This window comes from Haliotis cracherodii, unplaced genomic scaffold (genome assembly GCF_022045235.1).
Source record: "Haliotis cracherodii isolate W230 unplaced genomic scaffold, xgHalCrac1.p SCAF_13, whole genome shotgun sequence".
In the NCBI taxonomy this organism is placed as follows: Eukaryota; Metazoa; Mollusca; class Gastropoda; order Lepetellida; family Haliotidae; genus Haliotis; species Haliotis cracherodii.
The window spans coordinates 24,283,236-24,310,168 of NW_027266268.1; the positions used below are offsets into that span (position 1 = coordinate 24,283,236).

The window sequence follows — 26,933 nt, forward strand, 5'->3', positions numbered from 1 at the left end:
CGTTCCATTTTTACAGATGGATCCAAGGACGGCAGCACAGTCTCCAGTGCTGCTGTCATTGGATCCAAAACCGTCTCATCTCGCTTACCAGACCATAGCTCCATTTTCACCGCTGAAGCCAAGGCAATATTAACTGCTTTGGAATATATCCAAAAACAGTACAGTTGTAAACGGTTCATCATCTTTTCAGATTCATTATCATGTCTACAGGCAATCAAATCTAGCTCTTCACATCATCCATTCATTTTAGATATTTTAGAATTGTATAATAACTCACTCACTACTACTGGCCAATACGACATCGTCTTTTGCTGGTTGCCCAGTCATGTTGGAATCACGGGTAACACTATGGCTGATGCTGCAGCAAAGGCAGCTCTCAACAAATCTGTGACACAACTTCTTCTACCATACAGTGACTATAAACCTGTTATTGAATCCTATATCAAAGACCTAATGCAGAAGAAGTGGGACACTCAAGTGGGTATGAATAAATTACATGCAATTAAAGCAGATATCGGTTATACCTACTTGGGCTGTCAGTCTAGATTTGAAGAAGTCGTATTAAGAGGATGTCGTATTGGCCATTCTCGGTACACTCGTGAATATTTGTTAAAAGGTGACGATCCTCCATTCTGTATCCCTTGTGATGAAAGAATCACGGTCAAGCATGTATTGCTTGACTGTATTGATTTTTCCATCACAAGGGATAATTATTTCCAGGTTTCATCTATGAAGGATCTTTTTAAGGTAAGTACTCATTTAAGTATTGTTTTTTTTTAAAGAAATTGAATTAATAGATAAATTTTGATGAACTGTATTGTAAAAAGTATGTGCTTTTAATTTGGTAAAATGATTATATAACTGTGATCGTTAGTGGCTGTACTTTCAAAGGGGTTGAAGTAGCGTAAAATAATTGTCCCCCTGAGAGGGTACGTAAGTCCCACTCCCTTCAAAGTATGCTTCATTTTCCAGGATTTTAATCGTAGAATATTTGTTGTTTTTACATTGGCTTAAATATCTAACAATCGCCAGTAGCCATAGGGGTGGTGTAAATCCTGCTGGGGTTCAACGCAGGAAGCAGATGTACCGTAAGACCCCATGGTACCTAGTATGGTGACCTACCTTTGGCTATTGGTGATCTATAGCCCATTTTTATTGTGTACTGTTCTGAATTGTTATGAATTTTATTATGATATGCTAATTTTAAATCTACATATGTGATAGTCTAGTGGTTTTACTGACCTTTGCCGACAGATTTTAATGTCTATATGTATTAATATATAACTTGATTTAGTCACTATATGGCTGAAATATTGCCGATGTGACTTTAAATATTAACTCACTCACTCACTTTTGCTGGTTGCCCAGTCATGTTGGAATCACGGGTAACACTATGGCTGATGCTGCAGCAAAGGCAGCTCTTAACAAATCTGTGACACCACTTCTACTACCATAGCGTGACTATAAACCTGTTATTAGATCCTATATCAAAGACCTAATGCAGAAGTGGGACACTCAAGAGGGTATAAATAAGTTACATGCAATTAAAGCAGATATCGGTTATACCTACTTGGGCTGTCAGTCCAGATTTGAAGAAGTCGTATTAAGACGATGCCGTATTGGCCATTCTCGTTATACTCATGGATATTTGTTAAAAGGTGAAGATCCTCCATTCTGTATCCCTTGTGATGAAAGAATCACGGTCAAGCATGTCCTGCTTGACTGTGTTGATATTTCCATCACAAGGGACAATTATTTCCAGGTTTCATCTATGAAGGATCTTTTTAAGGTAAGTTCTCATTTAATTATTGCTTTTTTAAAAGAAATAGAATTGATTGGTAAATTTTGAAGTGTATTGTTAAAAGTATGTGCTTTTAATTTGGTAAAATGATTATATAACTGTGATTGTTAGTGGCTGTACTTTCAAAGGGGGTTGAAGTAGCGTAAAATAATTGTCCCCCTGAGAGGGTACATAAGTCGTATTTCATTCAAAGTATTTTTCATTTTCCATGTTTTTAATCGTAGAATTCTTGTTGTTTTTAACTGATTTGGCTTAAACTTGCTGACAATCACCAGTAGGTAGAGCGATGGTGTAAATCCTGCTGGGTTACCATGTAGGTAGCAGAAGTATCGTAAGTCCCCATGGTACCTAGTATGGTGACCTACACATGTACCTTTGGCTATTGGTGATCTATAGCCCATTTTTATTGTGTACTGTTATGAACTGTTACGAATTTTATTATGATATGCTAGTTTTACAATCTACATCTGTGATAGTCTAGTGTTTTTACTGTCCTTTGTCGGCAGATGTTAATGTCTATATTCATGTATTATTAATGTCCAACTTGATTTAGTCACGATATGGCTGAAATATTGCCGATGTGACTATAAATCTTCACTCACTCACTCACTCATTCAGAATCGTCTGTGAACGATCACATTTCTTCTCTGTATCAAGTTACTATTTTCTATCCCAGAATACAATATATTTTTCCCCGGGCATGCGCAGTACTACGGATGTGACGTCATTTTGTTTTTCTATACCAACAACAAGAGCCTCAACGTCGTTCCGCTTGTTTCCATTGTTCTCTCAGCTGTCATTACGATCGCGACCCTCCATCCATCCCCATCTCCACCAAGGGGCTGGCTCGGAAGGGGCTTTGCAAGCCAATCATTCTGTAAACTATCATTATATGGCGGCCCCCAAAGTATTTTCATTTTCACTCATACCCGCAGGGTATCACCCTTTCTACATATTTTCATTTTATATTTTTAGATCTACCCGCAGGGTTCTAAATCATTTTCATATATATTTCAAATTTACTTATGCAACCCACAGGGCTGCCTTTTTATACTACTTACCCGCAGCGTAAGTTACCTTTCCAACACCGAGTCAGCCCGGAATCTTAGGCCAAGTATTGTATATTATAAACATTTGATCGTACTCAATTGATTTGATGTAACTGCACAAATTCAATATTCACAGCAAAAGCGCACGCAATTTTAACAGCTCTAAAATATGGCAAGAACCAATCAGAATATAAACAAATCATTTTTCAGATTAACTCTCTTGCCTTCAGGGTATTAAAAATGTCTTGTAAACATCCATTTTTTATTGAAATTCTTGAGATATTTAATGATCTTGCTACTGGCCAATATGACATCGTCTTTTGCTGGTTACGAAGCCATGTTGGGATCGATGGTAACACAATGGCTGCTGCTGCTGAGGCAGCACTCAACAAATCTGTGACACCACTTCTTATACCATACAGTGATTATAAACCTGTTATTAGATGTTTCATCAGAGATCTAATGCAGAAGAAGTGGGGCACCTAAGTAGGTTTAAATAAATTATATGCAATTAAAGCAAATATCGGTTATACCCGCTTTGGTTGTCAGTCCAGATTTGAAGAGGTCGTATTAAGACAATGTCGTGTTGGCCATTCTCGGTATACTCATGAACATTTATTGAAAGGTCAGGATCCTCCATTCTGCATCCCTTTTGATGAAGGAATCACGGTCAAGCATGTCCTGCTTGACTGCATTGATTTTTCCGTCACAAGGGATCAATATCTTAAAGTTTCAGGAATCAAGGATCTTTTTACATTGGTAAGTACTCGTTTAATTCTTGTTTTTTAAAAGAAAATTCAATTGATTCATAAATTTTGATTATGTTTTGTAAATAAATAAATTCATTTTTATAAATTGGTTGAATAAATCAGTAACTGAGATTGTTAGTGGCTATATGCTCGAAGGGGGTTAAAGTAGTGTAAAATTATTGTCCCCCCGAGAGGGTATGTAAGACCACGTCTTTAAAGTATATTTATTTCTTCCACGTTTTTATTCGTAGCATATGTGTTATTTTAATGTTTGGCTAAATTTGTCAGCCATCGCCAACAGCTGAAGGGATGATGTAAATGTCAGATTTTGTTTCGTCACGATATGGCTGAAATATTGCCGATGTGACGTTAAACTTTACCTCACACACTCAAATAAGAAATTCCACTTAATGTGACCAATTATTTTAAACTAGACCAGATCCACCAGATACAAGCTTAAAAATTATAAAAGGTGTTTTTTATTCATTTGGGAGTTAAAGTCAAATTATATTTGATAATGAGATAATGGTATAAAATGTCATAAAATACTGGCACTTCAACTCAAAGATATTATCTAAGATGATCATATAATTTTGGAGAAAGGCATGTAAGAAAGAATGCGTACAGGAATAATTTTAAAACTAGGTAATATGTGACAATTTGGACACTAGCAGGCATTACCGTACGTTTGAGTTTACGATTTTGAACATTTGTTCATGTAAAATTCACCTTCTAATTCGTAATCTTAAGAACAGTATCTTCTCAATACTCTATCCGTCTACGATCGACATGACACTGAAGAAATGAAGACGCGTTTCAGTGACTTGGGTCGTTTTCGTTTCTTTAAGTAACACGTGCGATAATGGGCATTACTGGGTCCCCATGCTGCATCTGGTTCTAAGGACGTCTTTATCCTCTGAAATACAATAATCAGTATTATGAATTTGCTTGCATGCATAAAATAAAAGACACTGCTCTCGGTGGAAACACAGGTTAGAGTATATCTCCAGCACACTATAGCTTGTCGTAGGATGCGACTTAATTCCCCCACACATATATGGAGATTAAAATCTTGACGCGTGTTATATTGATTTTATGAAACGCGTGTCATATTGATTTTATGAAACGAGTGTCATAAAGATTATGATACGGTGCCATTACAATCAATTGCATGCACACTTGAATGTACTGTATCTTTATCATTAGCTGTAGATAAATTGTAGATTATTATATTGAAGCCCCGTCAAGAAGTTAACACTATCGAAATTACATCGATCATCATTTTTATGTCAGTATCAATGCCATTATGCTCGTGAAATGATTATTATAAGTGCTCTTTGTTTGGTTTTTATATCAACTATCTAATATTCAACCATATTTGAGAAAACATAAAAACACGTTGCGAAAATACTGTGCTAGTTACCTGCCGAATGTCCCCCTTTCCCTGGGCAATAGCGACAACCATCATCAAGCAGACTGGCAGCATTGGGATGGCTGCTATACACCAACCAATGCCTGAAGCATAGTCCGGGAAGACATACTTCCCATATGTTGGAGGTTTGTACTGAGTCAAGGTGAAAATTAGGGTTGTCTGAAAATATAAATAATTTCTTGAAATATATGTTCTTCTGCTTTCATAATTTCAGGTATTACAGTATGCTTTAAATTATCAATGAGTCTGAGCTTGACTGTTAACATCGTTTGCAGAAAGAGACTTAGGACTAAGCTTAGAACTATGTGATACATGTGATGAAGGTAGTCCTTCTCGTTGGTAATATTTCAGTCAAAAACAATTTGCTCACAAGAACACGGGTTTTTGTTCATGCATCATTTATCATGTGGCATCATGACGTTATCAAACTGGCAAAATCTCACCAGGAGCATGGCTGGTGTAACATAACACCACGTGATCTTGAAGAACAGAGGCGCTGGTCTGCCAATCATCATCTGAATGTCATCGCTGAAGCGATCCACACCTTGAATATGAAGCGTATATCATACACCCAGCTGCTATCACGTCACACACGGTTTAGAAATGTTATGAATATTACATCTGTGCCTGGATATTTAGACTAAGAGATTTGACATGGAAAAGGGTCATACTAAGCTGATCTTGTTGTAATGAACATATGCAGAGATGCCTCTTTAAATTAACAATGATAGGGAATCTTTCGTATAACGGAATATCCTTTAGAAGGGGTCTTAACGTAGCTTTAAAACTATGTGTTGGTTGCAAACCAGTGTTCGATTATAGTCATTCATAAAGTGTGTATTGTTACATTAGACATTAATGCAATTATCTAGATGTTTCTGTTCATAATGTTTGAGGAACGCGTTACCAGCGGTGCACTGAAGGCGAGGGTCTGACAGTATCGCTGTCTAGAGATGGCATATATTAAGCATTCATGAATTCATTTTACATACTTTTAAGTCCGCAGCACTTACCATAGATCCAGGAAACAACTACACACTCCATAAAACCACAGAATATGAGGAAAATAGAGAAGAGGTACCAGTCTAATAACTGAAAAACGTATACACCTCCCTGAAAGTAAAGGGGGAAAATCATGACAATAGTGTACCATCTCATGATAGTTATGATGTCTCAAATAACCTGAGGGAAAAGCGCTTCAGACATTGTATTCACGTTCCTGTCTCGTGTTATGCGTTTGAAGTAACATTTTAAGCTAAGCTACCCAACCGCCCCAAAAATTAAAGGTAGGTTTTCACCTCAATTGATCAATTAAGTTGTAGAGAATCTATCATACCATACGTCGTTAGCGTAAACATTCAGTTAGATTTGAATACTATACTAGTAACAAACCTCAGTCGTCAAAACAAGGCCAGCTAGGAAGGACACTGAACAATAGACAGCTGTCACCAACAGTCTCCACTTCAACAAGAAACGGAACTCATCTACGATAGCGGTTATCACAGTTTCAGCTGCAGAGAACTGGAAATAAGATAACATGCGATATAAGACTGGTGACATCTGGAATCCCAAAACGCCACGATTTAATGCTTCATGATATAACCCCCGTATGGTAAATAAAATGAGGAAAAAGAGAACTCAGTCGTTAATATTTAATTGGTGTGATGTCAATGTCACGAATTTTTAAGTTTGGGATTGACATAAAAATGACATACATCAAAAGATTTCCGGGATCCAGCCCAATTACAAGTACCAATAAGATTGCAGAGCACACATACTTTACAATGCAGTTTAATTATAGTTGAAATGTCAGTCTCAGACAACTGGTATCGAAGCCATGGTTTTGAGGTTAGGGTTAGTGGGTATTTGTGTCATTCTGTCCATTTGGAAACTTCCCTGGATTGAGTATATACCTGCTAACACAGTTCTAGTCAATGTTTGAAATATCACAACAAAAGGAAACATATCTAATCTCGGTAAGTATATGCATAAGCATTTCTTTACTTTACCTTTTTCTAGAGCCAGCAAAACTACCTTCTTAGTACAGCATAAAAAGTATGCCTAGTGATTATATCAAAAATACTCACAATGGAATCCAGTGCCAGCATGATGAGCATGATAAAGAAGATGAAACTCCACAGCTGAGGAACCGGGAGTTGTGCAAGGACTTCTGGGTAGATCACAAAGCCCAATCCAGGTCCTAGAACATGCAACATGTTTAAGGTTGGATAACCTTGCTATTCCACTACTGCAGAATTCTTGATTCTGATTGGTCAAAATGAGTTATCTTATTCCAACAGATAACTTAAAAGTCACACAAAACCATTGCGTATGAATACATAAATGTATAAATGTAAATAGCCTATCACGCAATGCTACGGCAGTATTCATGGATGGTTTGTTTGTTTGTTTGTTGTTTTACGCCGCACTCAGCAATATTCCAGCTCTATGAAGGCGGTCTGTAGATTATAGTGAGTGAGTGAGGTAAGATTTAACGTCACAACGGCAATATTTCAGCCATAAAATGACGAGATCAATTTATACATCAATAATAAAGACATTTTGACAATATATAAACCTGTCAACAAAGGACAGTAAAACAAACTAGACTATCACAGATATGAATATAAACTAGCATTGAACTATAAAAAGATGTAACGATACACAATACATGATCAAAACAGGCTATTGATCGCTAATTGCAACCACTGAACTTAGATCACCACACTAGGGACCATGGGGACTTACAGTACTTTTGCTACCTGCATGGACCCTAGCAGGATTTACACCATCCCCTCGGCTGCTAGCGATTGTATGCAGCTTTAGCCATCAATATAAATCTAACAAATATACTACGATTAAATCATGGTAGGCCTGAAACTACTTTGAATGATGTGCAACTTACGTATCCTCTCAGGGGGACAATAATTTACAGCACCTTAACCCCCTACAAGGATACTGCCACTAACAATCTCAATTGCTAATTTAATCTACCAAGTTTAAAACATTCATATCTTATAACACATAGCAAGCAAATCTTTTCAAACAACTCTATTTCCAGTGATTGATATCATGAGCATCGACCTACGCATTTGGGATCGATGACATGCTTCAACCAAGTCAGCGAGCCTGACCACCTGATCCCGTTAGTCGTCTCATACGACAAGCATAGTCGCTTTTATGGCAAGCATGGGTTGCTGAAGATCTCGTTGGCAATGTTTCAGTTTCAGTTACATGTTGTTTACCGTCGCACTCAGCAATATTCCAGCTATATGACGACGGTCTGTAAATAATAGAGTCTGGACTAGACAATCCAGTGCTTCACATCATCAGCATCGATCAGCGCAATTGGGATACGATGACGTGCATCAACCAAGTCAGCGAGCCGGACCACCCGATCCCGTTAGTTGCCTCTTACGACAGGCATAGTCGTCTTTTACGGCAAGCATGGGTTGCTGGAGACCTATTCTACCCCGCATCTTCACGGGTCTCGTTGTCAATGAGGTTGTGCCAGTGGTCCATTTTCAATAGCCAATCGCGAGGTTAAAGCTGAACACAATTACAGATCGGGGTTGTCCTATGGATACATTTATTCGTAAATAGCATCGTAGTGTATTTAGTAAACTAGTTAACATATTCTAGAGCTTATTGTATAAGTATCAGTGGACGGGACAGAGAATGTAACATATCCTCTGACGAACTGGAAGTCAGTGTAGTGAGTGAGTGAGTGAGTTGGTTTTGACGCCGCTTTTAACAGTATTTCAGTTATATAACAGCGTGTCAGCAAAATGTCGGAGGAAAGCTCGAAGTGATGCAGGTCTCAGACGTTTACCTCTTAACAGGTCTCAGACGTTTACCTCTTCAGGTGAAACCCACGAACACGGGTATGGACAAACCTAGAAACAGGACCAACGATCATAGGTTTCTGTCGTGCCCCAGGTGAAGCAACTCTGCACGGCGAAACGCGGCTCTTTAGACGACTGTGCCACCCGTGCCACCGGAAGCCAGTGTAAGTAGTAAAGGATTGGGGTTATGTGATGATACTTGCTACAGTATGAGACAATCCTAGCAGCTGTGTTTTGAACAAGATTGTTTATAATTGATTAGAGTGCACCAGTCAGGAGCGTATTTCACTACTCTATCAGCTGAAATGTACTGGACAGGAAAAATGACCATTAAAAAACAGAGTGATATATCAGACACGGACCTGCCTAGAGCATGATCATGCATACCAAAATCCTCAAGGATTCAGAAGTTTGTTGTGGTCAGTAGCATCAAATGCAAAGCTACACCACACCTTAAATAGTCGAGGACCGAAAGCAATAGCAGTGCTGAGGGTGAAGGTGCTGTATAAGTATTATAGGCATGAAAGTGTAATACATATTTAGATAATTAAAGGGTAGTTAAATCAATAGGTCATAGAAATAAGAGGGAATATATACCAGATAATATAACAAGAATTGGCACTATCTCAGAGTGTGGGGACACACTCTTCGCCAGAACGGGGGTCGTATTATAGGCATAAAAGTACAGTAATTAACAACTAATTAAAGTAATTAACAATTCATTAAGACACCTACGTGATTGTATATACAGGTCAAGAAGAGGAGTTGAAACCAGTAAGATGTAAACATAACACATTGATATATATACGAGACGGGCAGCTCTGATAGCTGAAGACTACGGGAAACATACTTGGCCACGAGTAACCAAGGGTGAGGGTAGTATACAGGTATACATTAATGAAAAACGATTAACCAGATGCCGAAATAGATAAAAAGTGGAACACAGATGAGAGGGACGGAAACGTCAGGGTCTTGAGACATATGGTATTGAGGTGGAATAGTTCGAATTCCAAAAGGGTGAGAAGCTACATCATGGCAAGTCCGAATAAGGTGCTGGTTATTAGATAAGAGTGGGTTTGACTGATCTAGTGTAGAGGGGAAAGGTGGCTGAACAATGATGGATGGAAAAAAGAGTAGAGCTGTGACGTAGGTACCGGTTTAAAAAGGGGCAAAAGCCCTAAATCGAGAGAACGGCTAAGAACGAATAGAGAACAGCTAGACAACGGCTAGAGACGGCTAGAGAGCGGCTAGGTAGCGGCTGCGCCTGGGGAGACTACATCTGGACTGGTACTCCGCTCTCGGCTTGTTGTCACGATCTTTCGAACCAGAAACCAAACCTAGGCACAAGCATTTCGACTGAGACTGAAGCCTTGCGGCCGAAGTCTCATAATTAAGTGACAAATAGAGTGGGTTGACCGTCAACACAAAGTGGGAATAAAAGCTGTTAAACGAAGATCACTCTTTGTGCTTGTTGGAGGAACTACGGTAATAGGTCCAAGGCCCTCGGGTAATGACATTGTACCCCTCGCTCATCCCAGACAGTCAGCACCAAAGAACGAGGGGATTACCGTAGTTCAGAAGAAGAGGTACGCGACTGGCTATACCCTGGTAATTAACACCAATTACCGCCGGTCTTTAAGGCGTTAAAAGTACCTTGGATATAAGTTGTGTTGTCTGAGAAACCATGGAACGCATGGTCAATGATAGATTAACATAATTAAATCACAAATATTCAATGTGGATTCCGTTAAAATTGCAGTACCATTGACCATTTAGTTAGATTGGAGTCAGTCGTTAAGAATGTCATTGTGAACAAACAGCATTCAGTGTCTATCTTTTTCGACACCACAGTATTTTAAAAGATTAACATGACTTTGGATTGCGAGGCCGTTTGCCTTAATAAATAACCAATCTAAACATAAACAATTCATTATCTTTCAGATTATCATGTGTCTTATAAACATCCACTTTTTATCCAAATTCTCGAATTAATTAATGATCTTGCTACTGGCCAATATGACATCGTCTTTTGTTGGTTATTAAGCCATGTTGGTATCACTGGTAACACTATGGCTGATGCTGCTGCAAAAGCAGCACTCAACAAATCTGTGACACCACTTCTACTACCATACAGTGACTATAAACCTGTTATTAGATCCTATATCAAACACCTAATGCAGAAGAAGTGGTGAGATAAACACATGAGTATTTGTTAAAAGGTGAGGATCCTCCGTTTTGTATCTCCGTGATGAAAGAATCACGGTCAAGCATGTCCTTCTTGACTGTATTGATTTTTCCATCACAAGGGATAAATATTTCAGCGCAAAAACGGTCAAGGACCTTTTTAGTAAAGTTAGTTCTCATTTAATGCTATGTTTCTTAAAGTGAGTGAGTGAGTGAGTATTGTTTTATGCCGCTTTTAGCAATATTCCAGCAATATCACGGAACCCGGGTCTTCGGCGTGCTGAGCGAACGCTTTATGATTGTTAAAAGAAATAGAACTTATTCATAAACTGTGATGTATTTACTGTATTGTTTTAACAATTGGTAGTGCTAATTAATAACTTAGATTGTTAGTGGCGGTACTCTCGAGGGAGGTTGAAGTAGCGTAATATAATTGTCCCCATAAGAGGGTATGTAAGTTCCACATCAATCGAAGTATTTTTATGCAGTTCTTAGACGTTTATCTCTTAGGTGAAACGCACGATCATATGGTGCTGACAAACCAACACTTTGTTCGAGCTGATCTAGGATTCGAACCCAGATCATAGGTTCCTGAAACGCTTAAGGACGCAATTTTGCCCAGCGTATGGCGGTGCCATAGAGGACTTGGACAGCCGTTCCCCAAAACTATCAACCGGATAGTGTGTATGGTGATAGTGGAGGCTTGATAGACAGAGTATTATTAGAGTGGATTCATCATTATGTTGTATTTACGAAATCTTGGTGAAGAGGTATAAATACTGAACCGCAAAAGAAACGTCAACATGGATGGATAAATGAGAAACCTTATTTGTCCAAACACTGAAAACACACTCTGAGACATATTAAAAAGATGCAACTTGGCAAAACTGATCATAAAAGTTGAAATTAAAGTGTCAAATGTTCTTAAAGTTAAACACTAGTCTCTGAGAAAATGGCATCACAAGTCAGTATGTCGTGTGTCCGCATGTGCATTGATGACTGCCGGGCAACGTCGATACATGGAATGGATGAGGCGGTTGATGAAGGCCGTAGGCACTTGAGCCTACACTCTGAGGAACGCCTGACGCAGTTCAGCTGCAGTTGTCGGCCTTGGTCGGACGTCATTCAGCCGTCTTTGAATCTCGTCCCACAGGTGCTCAATGGGACTAAAATCGGGACTAAATGGTTCTGATTCCATTCTGCTTAAGGAAGTCTCTTGTTGCTCTCGCAGTGTGGGCACGGGCGTTATCATGCTGAAACTCGTGGTTGCGGCGACGTGCAGAATGAGGTATGGCGTGTGGTCTCAAGACTTGATTAATGTACCGAGCTGCTGTGACACCATTGCCTCTCCCTGGACCGATGTTCTGGAAGACCACAGGGACGAACCTCTGTGCAAGACCAATTCCACCCCACACCATGATGCTCCGACCACCCAACAAGTCTCTTTCAACAACACAAGCATCCGAATAACGTTCCCCACGGCGTCTCTGCCATCTGCTGTTGAGATTCAGCAACGGCTCTCGTCTGAGAAGAGAACTCTTCTCCACTGCGGGTGGTGTAAAAGCTGGTGCTGTGTTTCCCACTGAAGACGGTCCCGGCGATGACGTGGTGTCAGAATGGGTCCTCGGTGTGGCCTGTGACAGTGGAGGTGTCTGCTCGTCCATGGTCGACGCACGGTGCCCGTACTAATGTGTTGCTGGTCTGTAGAGCAGTTTCCGCAGCATTAACAAAGCGATCTTGAAGGTGCTGTCTTATTATCTGACGACCCTGACGTCAGGTGGTGACCCTTGATCTTCCACTACTTGGTCGGTCATCTTTAGTGTTGGTGGTCTGGTACCGTTGCTGGTGTCTGTAAATGGTCCTTACGTGGACTTGAAATGCAATGGCTTCTTGCCGGGCGGTTTGTCCAGCTTGCAATCGTCCAAGAGCTTGGTGTCGCTGATTTCTTGTCAATCTTGGTATGTGGTAGCAATTCAATAACGAATGAATGTTATCCGATCGGGGTGGATTTTAATAGGGCAAGAAATGGGGCAACGCATGTGCATTTCAATTTGCACGGAACTCACGTGCATCGGGTTACCATGGCCATTGCCGTGATGCGTTTGGGCGATCGGTTTTATTGCCATCTGATTTGTTTTTTATCATCACATTTCATTTTTCCGGACAAGGTAATGTTAATTTTTAGAAACTTTGACCAAACTTACCCAGTATTTAAATGACAACTTGGCACTCGTGAAGAGCAACCTCCTCGTGGTGAGTGCTGGGTAACGCTAATAGCTCTTCCCCCGTGTGGAACCGGGGTAGAATATTTCCACAGCACCCCATTGCTGGTCGTAAGAGGCGACCAAAGTGGGCAGCCCGTTTGCCGTGGGTTGCGTCCCTGTGTCGGCGGAGGACGGGATTCTGGTAGTTGAGGGCACTGGTTCCTGGAACTGTGTTCCTTTGCCCAACACACTACTTCGACCCTTACTTCGCCTAGACGGGTGGTAAGATGGGCCCGGTCTTATCAATCGGCTGGTCATGCCAGGCCCTGTGCGTAACATTGTATGTAACATTGTATATACACACCTGTGTTGTATTTAATGTATATATTGGTCTTGGCCATTCATAACTTGTATGAATTAACAATTTTGGATTGAATACATTGCCTAGAGTCTTACGCCAGAAGGCGGTGGCTCATGGGCCAATCTGGCATCAATGACCTCCGGGTTCTATTTGTCATCAGATAACTGTCTTGGGCGGAACCAGTCTGACTTTTAACCCTGTTTGACTAAAATAGCTACCTGTGTCCTTTTTGCTGGAGTATAGCACCCCTGTAGCCCTGGTGTTTGTAGTCGGTTTCCACTACATCACTGTCCTTGTTGTCACTCCATGGAGGGTGGGGAGCAGGGGTGTGGAACATCTTTCTTTCATCATGGCACCCTTCACTCTGGTTCTAGATCTAAAACTAAAAGGAGGCATGTAGACACAGATATTGCAATATCTTCTGATGAAGATACTGTACCAAATATCGATTCATGGCCACGATTTCTTGTTGTAGAAGGAGTTGATGGTCAGCCCCTGAAACTCAACCCCTTTGTAATTTCCAAATCAATTGAAGGCATCTGTGGAAATGTTTCAAATGTTACTCGTCTCCGGTCCGGTTCCTTGCTTGTGGAATGTGCTCGGAGACAACAATCTCTAAATCTGCTCCAGGCACATCATTTCGCAAATACTGAGATTGTTGTCTCAGTGCACAAGACTCTGAATTCATGTCGTGGCATTGTACGGGACCGTGCGAAATGTCTTTCTGATATGTCTGAGGAGGAGATTGCAACAGAGCTGAAGAATCAAGGCGTGACCTCTGTGAAAAGATTCTCAAGGAAAGATGGTGAGAATTTCATAAAAACAAATACTTATCTCTTCACGTTTGCTCTCACGAAGATTCCAACATCTATTAAAGCAGGGTATTTTAACATCGGAGTGGATGTATATATACCAAATCCACTCCGTTGTTTCAAATGTCAACAGTTTGGACATGGTGCGAAATCTTGCCGTAACTCGCCTGTTTGCTCACGCTGCAGTAAGTCCCATGATAGCACAGACTGCACAGATACCATCAAATGTGCAAACTGCAGCGGCGATCACATGTCTTCCTTTAAATCTTGCCCCTGTTTTGTGAGACAAACAAAAATTCTAAAAATAAAACACACTAACGACATTTCATTCACAGCTGCTAAGAATTTATTAAACCAAGAGTCACCCAATTCCTCTAGCATGTTGACCTACTCTGCTGCGGTCTCCTCGTCTCCACTCAAAGTAGATGCTGCATGCCAAACAGCTATTAACTGGGTCTCAGACGAGCAGACCCTTTTGTTTCCAGTTAATACTGCCAAGACAAACGTTTCATCTTCAACAGCTTCACAAACTGTACTTTCTACAGAACCTCTGCCAGAATCTGCTCCTGCACCTGAACCTATCCCTGAAATGAAAAATGTGTCTATGTCCAAAGAAGAAAGAAAACGACAAAAGAAAAAAGATTCTAAGGCCCTGAAAAACATTGTGGTGCCTTTACCATTGACAGTCCCTCTGGAGGTTCATAACCCCTTTGAACCTCTAGATATGGAGGCACTCGTGAAGAGCAACCTCCTCGTGGTGAGTGCTGGGTAGCGCTAATAGCTCTTCCCCCGTGTGGAACCGGGGTAGAATATTTCCACAGCACCCCATTGCTGGTCGTAAGAGGCGACCAAAGTGGGCAGCCCGTTTGCCGTGGGTTGCGTCCCTGTGTCGGCGGAGGACGGGAGTCTGGTAGTTGAGGGCACTGGTTCCAGGAACAGTGTTCCTTTGCCCAACACACTACTTCGACCCTTACTTCGCCTAGACGGGTGGTAAGATGGGCCCGGTCTTATCAATCGGCTGGTCATGCCAGGCCCTGTGCGTAATATTGTATATGCACGCCTGTGTTGTATTTAATGTATATTTTGATCTTGGCCATGCATAACTTGTATGAACTAACAATTTTGGATGGAATAAATTGCCTAGAGTCTTACGCCAGAAGGCGGTGGCTCATGGGCCAATCTGGTGATGTTGACCTCTGTATTCTGTATGTCTCCAGTTTCTTGTCTTGGACTGAACCTGCCTGGCACTAAATCTGGTAGATAAATATAGCTATTCAAGTCATATTTGCTGGAGTATAGCATCCCTGTATCCCTGGTGTTTGCATCCTGGATGTCCGGTGCGATATAACACTGTCCTTGTTGACACTCGATGGCGGGTGGGGAACAGGGGTGCTGAATCATATTCTTTCATCATGGCTCAACAGCAATCTGGTTCATCTCGCAATGAAAAAAAGAGACGATTAGAAGACATTGAAATTTCGTCTGGAAGTATTTCTCAAAATATTGATACCTGGGCTAGATTCCTGGTTATTGAGGCTGCTGATAAGCTGCCTATCAAATTAAATCCTTTTGCCATTTCTAAGGCTGTGTCCGGGATTTGTGGTGAGGTCAAGAACGTCACCCGTCTCCGTAGTGGTTCGCTTCTGGTGGAGTGTGCACGGAGACAGCAATCTCTCAATCTGTTGTCTATATCTACATTTGCCAATATTGAGGTTGCTGTGTCTGTGCACAGAACTTTAAACTCTTGTCGAGGCATTGTTCGTGACAGGGCTCGATGTCTGTCCGACATGTCTGAGGATGAAATTGCTACTGAATTGGAAGACCAGGCTGTAACCGCTGTTAAACGTTTCACGATCAAGAAAGACGGTGTCATCACGAACACCAATACCTATCTCATGACGTTTGCCCAAACTTCCCTTCCACAGTCCATAAAAGCAGGTTATATGAACATCGGAGTGGATGTGTATGTCCCCAATCCGCTCCGATGTTACAAGTGCCAACATTTCGGTCATGGCTCAAAATCCTGTCATAACTCTGTGGTATGTCATCGTTGTGGTGACAACCATGAGAGCATTGACTGTGATCATGATCTGAAGTGTGCAAATTGTTCAGGCCCACATGTTGCTTCATCCAAATCTTGCCCTGTGTGGCAAATGGAATCCAAAATAATGAAAATAAAATGTGAAAAAAACATATCCTACCTGGATGCCAAAAAACTATTCAAAATTCAGACCACTACCCCCTCAACTATTTCTTACTCCGCTGCAGTCTCCCGCTCTGTTACAACATCTACTATTTCGTGTCAGACTGACTTGACATGGGTCACGTCAGATCAACCAGTTGATACTGTTCCAATCATTCAGGATATACATACCATCAGTCTTTCCAGTTCAGGTTCTCAGACTGAGATTCAGTCTCAGAAACCATCACATACGTCAGTCAAACAACCAGTCGTTGTTCATTTGTCGAATAAAGAAAAAAAGAAATTGAAGAAAAAACAACTGCCAATCGTCCCTTCACCTTCAGAGGTTCCTTTACAGAACTCCTTTGGGCCTCTGGACATGGAGGTTACTCTGTCCTCACAGGACAGGCGGGGGAGTAGTTCCTCCTCACATTCACGCGAGCGATCTCCAATTGAGCCACCATGACTCAATTGTCTAATATAATGCAATGGAATTGCAGAGGACTTAGGCATAATTTTAATGAACTGCAGTTATTAACAAGTGATTTAAATACATCAGCAATTTGTTTACAAGAGACGTACCTTAAAAATACAGATAAGTTTGATTTAAAGCAGTATAGTTCATATCATTACTTCTCTCCTCCGGGAGATAAAGCTACTGGAGGTGCTTCTATTTTAGTGCGGCGGGGCGTTGTTCACAGTCCTGTTCCGCTTGACTCGACTCTGCAAGCAGTTGCAGTTAGACTTACACTGCATATTGCCTTCACACTTTGCTCCTTATACATTCCTCCTTCTTCAAATCTTCAGCGTAATGATCTCCAAAAACTATACGACCAGCTCCCAAAGCCCTGTGTCATCATGGGTGATCTAAACGGGCATAATACTCTATGGGGAAGTTCAACCATTAATCAAAAGGGAAAAGTGATCGAGGATTTTGTTTCCGACAACGATCTTTGCATTTTTAATGACGACTCCGACACTTACTTACACCCTGCTACTGGTACCTATTCATCTTTAGATCTGTCTTTGACGGATTCAGTTTTGTTAAATGAATTCTCATGGTCCGTCCATGATGACCTATGTGGGAGTGACCATTTCCCCACGGTGCTTAAGCCCATTAATCCCGCTGATGATCCACTTTCACCTCGATGGAATTTTGTGAAGGCTGATTGGCCTTTATTTCAATCTTTATGCAAAGATAAATTAAAACCTACGTCTTTTCAGAATGTTACTGACCCGATTCAGTTGTTTTCAGATCAACTGAATGAAATTGCTAATGAATCAATACCTAAGTCCTCTGTCAACCCACGTGTTCGTAAACCATGGTTTGATGCTAATTGCAAACAAGCTAGGAAATGTCGTAAGAAGGCGGAGAAGTACTTCCGTAAACATCCCACTGTCCATAATTTAAATAATGTTAAAATTTCAAATGCCAAGGCAAGACGTCTATTTAAGCAAAATAAACGTCAATCCTGGCAGACTTATGTCTCAAAAATTAACTCTCGTACCCCTATGTCCAAGGTATGGAACATGATCAAAAAGATCAAAGGCAAGGGATCAAATTCTACAGTTAACCATCTGAAGGATGGCGATACTTTGTTAACTGATAAATCTGCTATTGCCAATAGCATTGGTGAAACTTTATCTCATCATTCTTCTTCATCTAATTACGCTCCTGAATTTCAAAAATATCAGCTCCAACAGGAAAAGAAAAAAGTAAATTTTACATCTGATAATGGTGAAGATTATAATGAGGTATTTTCACTACATGAGCTATATACTGCCTTAGGGCAAGCTCATGATACAGCAGCAGGCGCTGATAATATTCATTATCAGCTGCTGAAACACTTGCCCGAATCATGCCTTGAAACTATGTTAAATATATTCGATGATATTTGGACATCTGGAATGTTTCCAGCTTCGTGGCATAATGCCATTGTTATCCCCATTCCCAAACCTGGGCGGGATCATTCTGATCCATCAAATTACCGACCTATATCTCTCACTAGCTGCGTTTGTAAAACTATGGAACGCATGGTAAATAATCGATTAGTGTGGTACTTGGAAACGAATAATCTTCTTACCAATATACAATGTGGTTTCCGGAAGAACAGAAGTACTATCGATCACTTAGTGCGTTTAGAATCATTCGTTAAAAATTCCATTGTAAATAGACAACATGCTGTATCGATCTTTTTCGATTTAGAAAAAGCTTACGATACAACATGGAAACATGGTATTTTAAAAGATCTTCATGATTTTGGATTAAGAGGCCGTTTGCCTCATTTCATATCACAGTTTTTAACAGACAGGCAATTTCAAGTCCGAGTGGGTACAACCCTGTCTGATCATTATAATCAGGATCAGGGTGTCCCACAAGGCAGTATTTTGTCTGTCACTTTATTCAGTATCAAAATTAACAGTTTGTCAAAAGTTTTAAATGATTCAGTTGATGGATCACTTTTTGTGGATGATTTTAATCTATCTTGTCGTGGTAAAAATATGCGCACAATTGAAAGGCAATTACAATTATGTCTAAATAAAATTAACAAGTGGTGTCTAGAAAACGGGTTTAAATTTTCCAAATCAAAAACTAATTGCATACATTTCTGCCGAAAATATAAACCGCATAAGGACCCTGAACTATTTCTGAATGGCACCCCTATCAAAGTTGTTAAGGAGGCCAAGTTCTTGGGACTTATTTTTGATAACCATTTAACTTTTTTACCACACATTAAATACCTTAAAGCTAAATGCCTGAAGGCACTTGATTTGTTGAAAGTCGTTTCTAATTCAAAGTGGGGAGGGGATCAGACAACACTATTGCACTTGTACAGGTCCCTGATCCGTTCAAAACTTGATTATGGCTCCATCGTGTATGGTGGAGCCTGCAAAAGTAATTTACAAAAACTAGATACGATACATCATCAGGGTCTGAGGCTTTGCCTTGGAGCCTTCAGAACGTCTCCCATTCACAGTCTCTATATAGAAGCAGATGAGCCTTCTCTTAAACAACGCCGACTAAAATTATCTCTACAATACATCACTAAATTATATTCTAATCCGTCAAATCCAGCTTTTGAATGTATATTCCATCCTCTCTACGAAGATCTTTACAATAAGAAATCAGCACTCAATCCCCCACTCGGAATTAGAATAAAATCTGCAATATCAGCTTCGAATATTAAACTCCAAGATATAGCTCCTACTCAACTTTTCTCATCTCCTCCTTGGCAAATGGTAAAGCCAGAGGTAGACCTGACATTAACCAAACTTAAGAAATCCGATACTAACCAATTGATATACCAACAAGAATACCATCAACTAAGAAACAATTATGACACTTATAAATCTATATTTACAGATGGATCCAAGGATGGTGGCGCAGTTGCTAGTGCCACTATCATTGGATCCAGAACAATCTCTTCACGTTTACCTGATAACAGTTCAATATTCACTGCAGAAGCAAACGCCATTTTTACAGCACTTAAATATATCGGTAATCAATCTAAACATAACCAATTCATACTGTTTTCAGATTCTCTTTCATGCCTTCAGGCGATTAAAAATATGTCTTCAAAACATCCACTTTTAATCCAAATTCTTGAGTTATTTAATGATCTTGCTACTGGCCAATATGACATCGTCTTTTGTTGGTTACCAAGCCATGTTGGTATCAAAGGTAACACAATGGCCGATACTGCTGCTAAAGCAGCCCTCAACAAATCTGTGACACCACTTCTGATCCCATACACTGATTTTAAACCCATGATTCGATCCTACATCCGAGATCTTATGCAACAGAAGTGGGACGCCCAAGTAGGTATCAATAAATTACATGAAATTAAACCAAATATCGGATATACCTTCTTGGGCTGTCAGTCCAGATTTGAAGAGGTCATTATGCGACGATGTCGTATTGGCCACAGCAGATATACTCATGAATATTTACTAAAAGGTGAGGATCCTCCGTTTTGTATCCCTTGTGATGAGAGAATCACAGTCAAGCATGTCCTGCTTGACTGTGTTGATTTTTCCATCACAAGGGATAAATATTTCAATGTAAAAACAATTAAGGACCTTTTTAATGATGTTAATTCTCGTTTAATATTATGTTTTTTAAAAGAAATAGAACTTGTCCATAAATTTTGATGTGCTTAATGTATTATTTTATTAATTGGTAGTGCTAATTAATAACTTAGATTGTGAGTGGCTGTACCCTCGAGGGGGGTTGAAGCAGCGTAAAATTATTGTCCCCCTAAGAGGGTATGTAAGTCCCCAACCATTCGTAGTATTTGTATGCATACCAGACTTTTAACTCGTAGTATATTTGTTAGTTTTATTCAATGGCTAAACTTGCATATAATCGCCAGCGACTGAAGGGATGGTATAAATCCTACCGGGGTCCATGCAGGAAGCAAAGGCACTGTAAGTCCCCATGGTCCCTGGTGTGGTGATCTCCCTTTAGTTACTGACGATCTCTAGCCCATTTTTATATTGTGTTGTTCCTTACTACTTAATGCTTTTAACTGTTCTGCAACTAGTTTTAAATCTTATCTGTGATATTCTAGTTCTCATACTGTCCTTTGATGACAGCTTTTTATAAAGTTTAAATATTTGTATATTTCATATCTAATTTCTCGTCACGATATGGCTGAAATATTGCCGATGTGACGTAAAGCAGTACCTCACTCACTCACTCACTCTAGATATGGAAATCACCCCATCTCCGCCAATTCAACGGAGAGGGTCTTCCTCCCGTTCACGATCTCCAGTCGAACCACCATGAGTTGCTCAGCTAACCTAATACAATGGAATTGTCGAGGACTTCGGAATAATTTTAATGACCTTCAGCTACTCATTCAAGATTTAAAACCATCAGCATTATGTTTACAGGAAACTTTCCTGAAAGCAACAGATAAATTTGATTTACGAATGCACGACTCCTACCATTGCTTTTCCCCTCCAGGGGATAAAGCAACTGGAGGGTCTTCTGTTATGGTGAGGCAGGGCGTCATTCACAGTCCTGTTCCTCTAAATACCCCTCTTCAGGCTGTTGCGGTACGTGTAACATTAAATATTGTTTTTACATTATGTTCATTGTATGTACCACCGTCGTACTGTCTTCGACAGTCTGATATTCAAGCACTATATGACCAACTCCCTAAGCCTTGTGTTATCATGGGAGATTTGAATGGCCATAACCCTCTTTGGGGTAGTAATGACACAAATAATAAAGGAAAGATACTTGAGGATTTTCTCTTGAATAATGATTTGTGTATTTTCAATGATGGTACTCACACGTATCTACATCCTGCAACTAGCACTTACTCTTGTTTAGACCTGTCCGTTGTAGACTCTAATTTACTTGATGAATTTGAATGGTCAGTCCACAATGACCTATGTGGAAGCGACCATTTTCCTACCATTTTACAATCTGTGACACCATCTGATATTCCTCCATCATCCAGATGGAATTTTACTAAGGCAAACTGGGCTTTATATGAAGTCCTTTGCACTAATCAACTCAAACCTGATGATTTTCTTGATGTTACCGATCCTATTAAACTTTTTTCCGATGAACTTAATAAAATAGCTGATGAATGTATTCCGAAGTCCTCCTCAAATCCTCACATACGTAAACCATGGTTCAGCAATGATTGCAAACTAGCTAGGAAGGCAAGGAAAAAAGCTGAACACTATTTCCGTCGCCATCCTATGGTCCACAATTTAAATAAATTTAAAATATTAAACGCTAAAGCACGGCGTACTTTTAAACAAAACAAGCGTCAATCTTGGCAAAATTATGTCTCCAAGATAAATTCACGTACGCCGATGTCTAAGGTATGGAACATGATTAAGAAAATAAAAGGTAAGGGTTCTAAATCTAGTGTCCACCACCTTAAAAATGGGAATGAATTATTAACTGATACTTCTGATATTGCTAACAAACTTGGCGAAACTCTGGCTCAACATTCTTCCTCCTCGAACTATGCCCCTCAATTCCAAAAATATCAAAAGCAACAAGAAAAGAAACCTATTAATTTTAATTCCGATAATGGGGAGGATTACAATGAAATCTTTTCCATTCATGAACTCAATACTGCCCTTGGGCAAGCTCATGACACTGCTTCCGGGTCTGATAATATACATTATCAACTCTTAAAACATTTACCGCAATCCTGTTTAGAAACCCTCTTGATGATCTTTGATAAAATCTGGACGTCAGGAGAATTTCCTTCTTCATGGCGTGATGCTATTGTAATTCCCATACCTAAACCTGGTCGTGATCATACTGATCCTTCCAATTATCGACCAATTTCATTGACTAGTTGCGTTTGCAAAACCATGGAACGCATGGTCAATAACAGATTAACCTGGTACTTAGAATCTAATAACTTAATCACAAATATCCAATGTGGATTCCGTAAAAATCGCAGTACCATTGACCATTTAGTTCGTTTGGAGTCATTCGTTAAGAATGCCATTGTAAATAAGCAACATGCAGTGTCTATCTTTTTCGATCTAGAAAAAGCATACGACACTACATGGAAGCACGGTATTTTAAAAGACTTACATGACTTTGGATTGCGAGGCCGTTTGCCTCAATTTATATGCAAGTTTTTATCTGACAGACAATTTCAAGTCCGTGTGGGTACTACCCTGTCTGATCATTATAATCAGGATCAGGGTGTCCCACAAGGCAGTATTTTGTCTGTCACATTGTTCAGCATTAAAATAAATAGCCTCTCTAAGGTTTTAAATGACTCCATTGATGGATCTTTATTCGTGGATGATTTTAACATATCATGTCGTGGTAAAAACATGCATTCTATCGAAAGACAATTACAATTATGTCTAAATAAGATACATAAATGGTGTTTAGAAAATGGTTTTAAATTTTCAAAATCCAAAACAAATTGTATACACTTTTGTAGGAAATACAACCCTCATAAAGACCCTGAGTTAGTTTTAGATAGCACTCCGATTAAAGTTGTAAAAGAGGCTAAATTCCTGGGTATTATTTTTGACCACCATTTAACGTTTTTACCACATATAAAATATTTGAAAAATAAATGCCTGAAGGCCCTTGACCTACTGAAAGTTGTTTCAAATTCCAAGTGGGGAGGGGATCAGAAAACCCTACTCCAATTATACAGAGCACTAATTCGCTCTAAACTGGATTATGGCTCCATCGTCTATGGTGGAGCCTGCAAAAGCAACCTTAAACTTTTGGATACTATCCATCATCAAGGTCTAAGACTATGTCTTGGATCTTTCCGAACTTCTCCTATTCACAGTCTGTACGTTGAAGCTGATGAGCCATCTCTTAAACAACGCCGCATTAAATTATCCTTACAGTATGTCTCTAAATTATGCTCTAATAATTCGAATCCAGCATATGACTGTGTTTTTAACCCCCTCTATGAAAATCTCTATCAAAAAAAATCATCGGTTCTCCCCCCACTTGGAATACGACTTCAATCTGATATTTCAGCTGCTCAAATTAATCTTGACGATATAGCCCCCACGCAGCTTTTGTCTTCTCCACCTTGGCAGTTAGTAAAGCCAGAGGTGGATCTGACATTAACTAACTTAAAGAAATCGGAAACTAATCCACTTATTTATCAACAAAAATATAATGAATTAAGAAACACATATAATACTTACAAATCTATATTTACAGATGGATCCAAGGATAGTGGCGCTGTTGCCAGCGCCACTGTCATTGGATCCAGGATTATCTCCTCCAGATTAACCGATACTAGTTCCATTTTCACAGCAGAGGCAAATGCCATTTTAACAGCTTTACAATATATCAGTAAACAGTCAAAATATAAGAAATTTATCATATTTTCCGATTCTCTTTCTTGCCTGCAGGCTATCCATAACGTAGCATGTCAACATCCAATTTTAATCAAAATCATTGAATTATTTAATGAACTTGCTACTGGCCAATATGACATCGTCTTTTGTTGGTTGCCCAGTCATGTGGGCATCAAAGGCAACTCAATGGCTGATGCTGCTGCTAAAGCAGCACTCAACAAATCTGTGACACCACTTCTTATCCCATACACTGATTTTAAACCTGTAATCAGATCTTATATTTGTGATCTTATGCAAAAGAAGTGGGACTCCCAAGTCGGTATCAATAAATTACATGCAATTAAACCAAATATTGGTTACACCTACTTGGGCTGTCAGTCCAGATTTGAAGAGGTCATTATGCGACGATGTCGTATTGGCCATAGCAGGTATACACACGAATATCTTTTAAAAGGTGAGGATCCTCCATTTTGCATCCCTTGTGATGAGAGAATCACCGTCAAGCATGTCCTGCTTGATTGTGTTGATTTTTCCATCACAAGGGATAAATATTTCACTGTTTCAACATTAAAGGCTCTTTTTAATATCAGTGTTCATTTAATTATTGCCTTTTTAAAAGAAATTGAATTGTTGCATAAATTTTGATTGATATGTTTCGTATATAGTATAATTTTTATAATTGGTAAAATAAATTTGATAACTGAGATTGTTAGTGGCTGTATCCTCGAAGGGGGTTGAAGTAGTGTAAAATTATTGTCCCCCTGAGAGGATATGTAAGACCACGTCTTTCAAAGTATATTTATTTTGACCACATTTTTAATAGTAGTATATCTGTTCGTTTACCTTTGGCTAAATTTGTCATAATCGCCAATAGCTGAAGGGATGATGTAAATCCGGCTGGGGTCCATGCAGGTAGCAAAAGTACTGTAAGTCCCCATGGACCCTAGCATGGTGGTCTACCTTCAGTTGCTGGCGATCTATAGCCCGTTTTTATATTGTCATGTTTTGTATAGTGCTATTGATTTTATGATTAAATACTAGTTTTACATTTATTTCTGTGATATATCTAGTTATTTTACTGTCCCTCGTTGACAGGTTTTTACATAAGCTTCAATCTATGTATTATACTTCACCATTGCTAGTCACGATATGGCTGAAATATTGCCGATGTGACTTAAAACTTAACTCACTCACTCACTAAATGACAACTTTTCATTCAATGTTACTTGGGGTGACGTTTCTTTTGCGGTTCAGTATATATTCCGCAGACTGCAATCGGAATGTGCTCGGGACGGGTCAATATCTCGGATTAGTTTCACAGCTGAGTGCACCCTCAATGGTTCACTCAGTCTGTAATTCAGCCTATCAATTCCGGAAAAAAATAACGATTAAACCTCGAGTTGCACGAAGCATGAAAACGTAATTGGTTCATTGTAGCTTGATCCTTGGTAAACATAAACTGAGTGTTTATTAAAGATGGTGTACTAAATACACAAGCTAAACTTCAAGTAAACGTCGTCACTTAAGAATACGAAGACAAAACAACAATTGAGTGTTTACTGAAGGTTGCGCTTTTGTTGTTGTCATATTACACAGAATGGATTTGCTCAAGGGACCATGAATGTCGGAATACAGAGTGAACACTTCAGAGGATATCATGAGGGGCTGACAGATGTCGGATCACACAGTGTCTACTGTATTTACATACTGCATTCCAACATGTTATGGCAGGATGAATGAATATTATAACCTTATGTGTAACACTGACAATTCTATGGGATATTTGTTCCAGAAAATAATATTTCCTTTAGATTTACACACAACCAAGAACTCTCAGCACAAACTTGCAGCACAAACTATTAAATGGTCGGCAAATGAATACAGATTTTAAAATATGTTATCATTTATTAACGTCAAAGAAAGGGAAATGATTCTAAACTATCAATCTTTGACGATATAAAGACTTGTAATCAGTTACTATTGGCGGGTAAATACGTCAATCATTATATAGCGATAGGGTATGCGTACCTGATGAAACGACATCCATTATCGGTACATCAGCTTCATGTGCCATGAATCCAAGAATTGAGAAGATTACAAGACCAGCAAACATGCTGGTTCCTTCACACACAAATGTGCAAAATACAGCATTCCTGAATTCACAAACATACCATCACAACATAAATTGCTTGATAAAAAAGACAATTGGAACAAGTAAAATGTCCATTCATCTATGTAACATATAGGGATTGAGTATTTAGGCAAGCAATAGGAATCCCATGGGCACCAATCGGGATCCCTCCTTTCTGATCTATTTCTTTTATGCACACGAGTCAGAATTTCTGCTCAGATTGGCAAAACCCAAACAAGAGCATTTTTGTGTTTAATTTACACCAGGAATACGTGATCCTGTGGCTTGATTGGTCATCGTACCCCGACAGTGAGTGAGGCTGCTCATAATATCAATCACTGGTTTGTCTGACTCCA

At 39.6% G+C, this 26,933-nt stretch overlaps 1 protein-coding gene across 1 annotated transcript in view; it reads right to left on the bottom strand.

Annotated features, from left to right (window-relative positions):
- Positions 1-4,349: 4,349 nt before the first annotated feature.
- The window catches only part of LOC139459102 (sodium- and chloride-dependent GABA transporter 1-like), a 29,344-nt gene continuing 6,760 nt past the window's right edge, over positions 4,350-26,933 (bottom strand). Inside the window, exons 8-14 of the mRNA XM_071240547.1 lie at positions 26,475-26,599; positions 7,119-7,231; positions 6,424-6,552; positions 6,045-6,144; positions 5,475-5,575; positions 5,023-5,190; positions 4,350-4,515 (exon numbers count right to left, since the gene is read on the bottom strand). Coding sequence (XP_071096648.1) covers positions 4,378-4,515; positions 5,023-5,190; positions 5,475-5,575; positions 6,045-6,144; positions 6,424-6,552; positions 7,119-7,231; positions 26,475-26,599 — 874 coding nt within the window. The 3' untranslated portion in view covers positions 4,350-4,377. The remainder of the gene's footprint in view (positions 4,516-5,022; positions 5,191-5,474; positions 5,576-6,044; positions 6,145-6,423; positions 6,553-7,118; positions 7,232-26,474; positions 26,600-26,933) is intronic.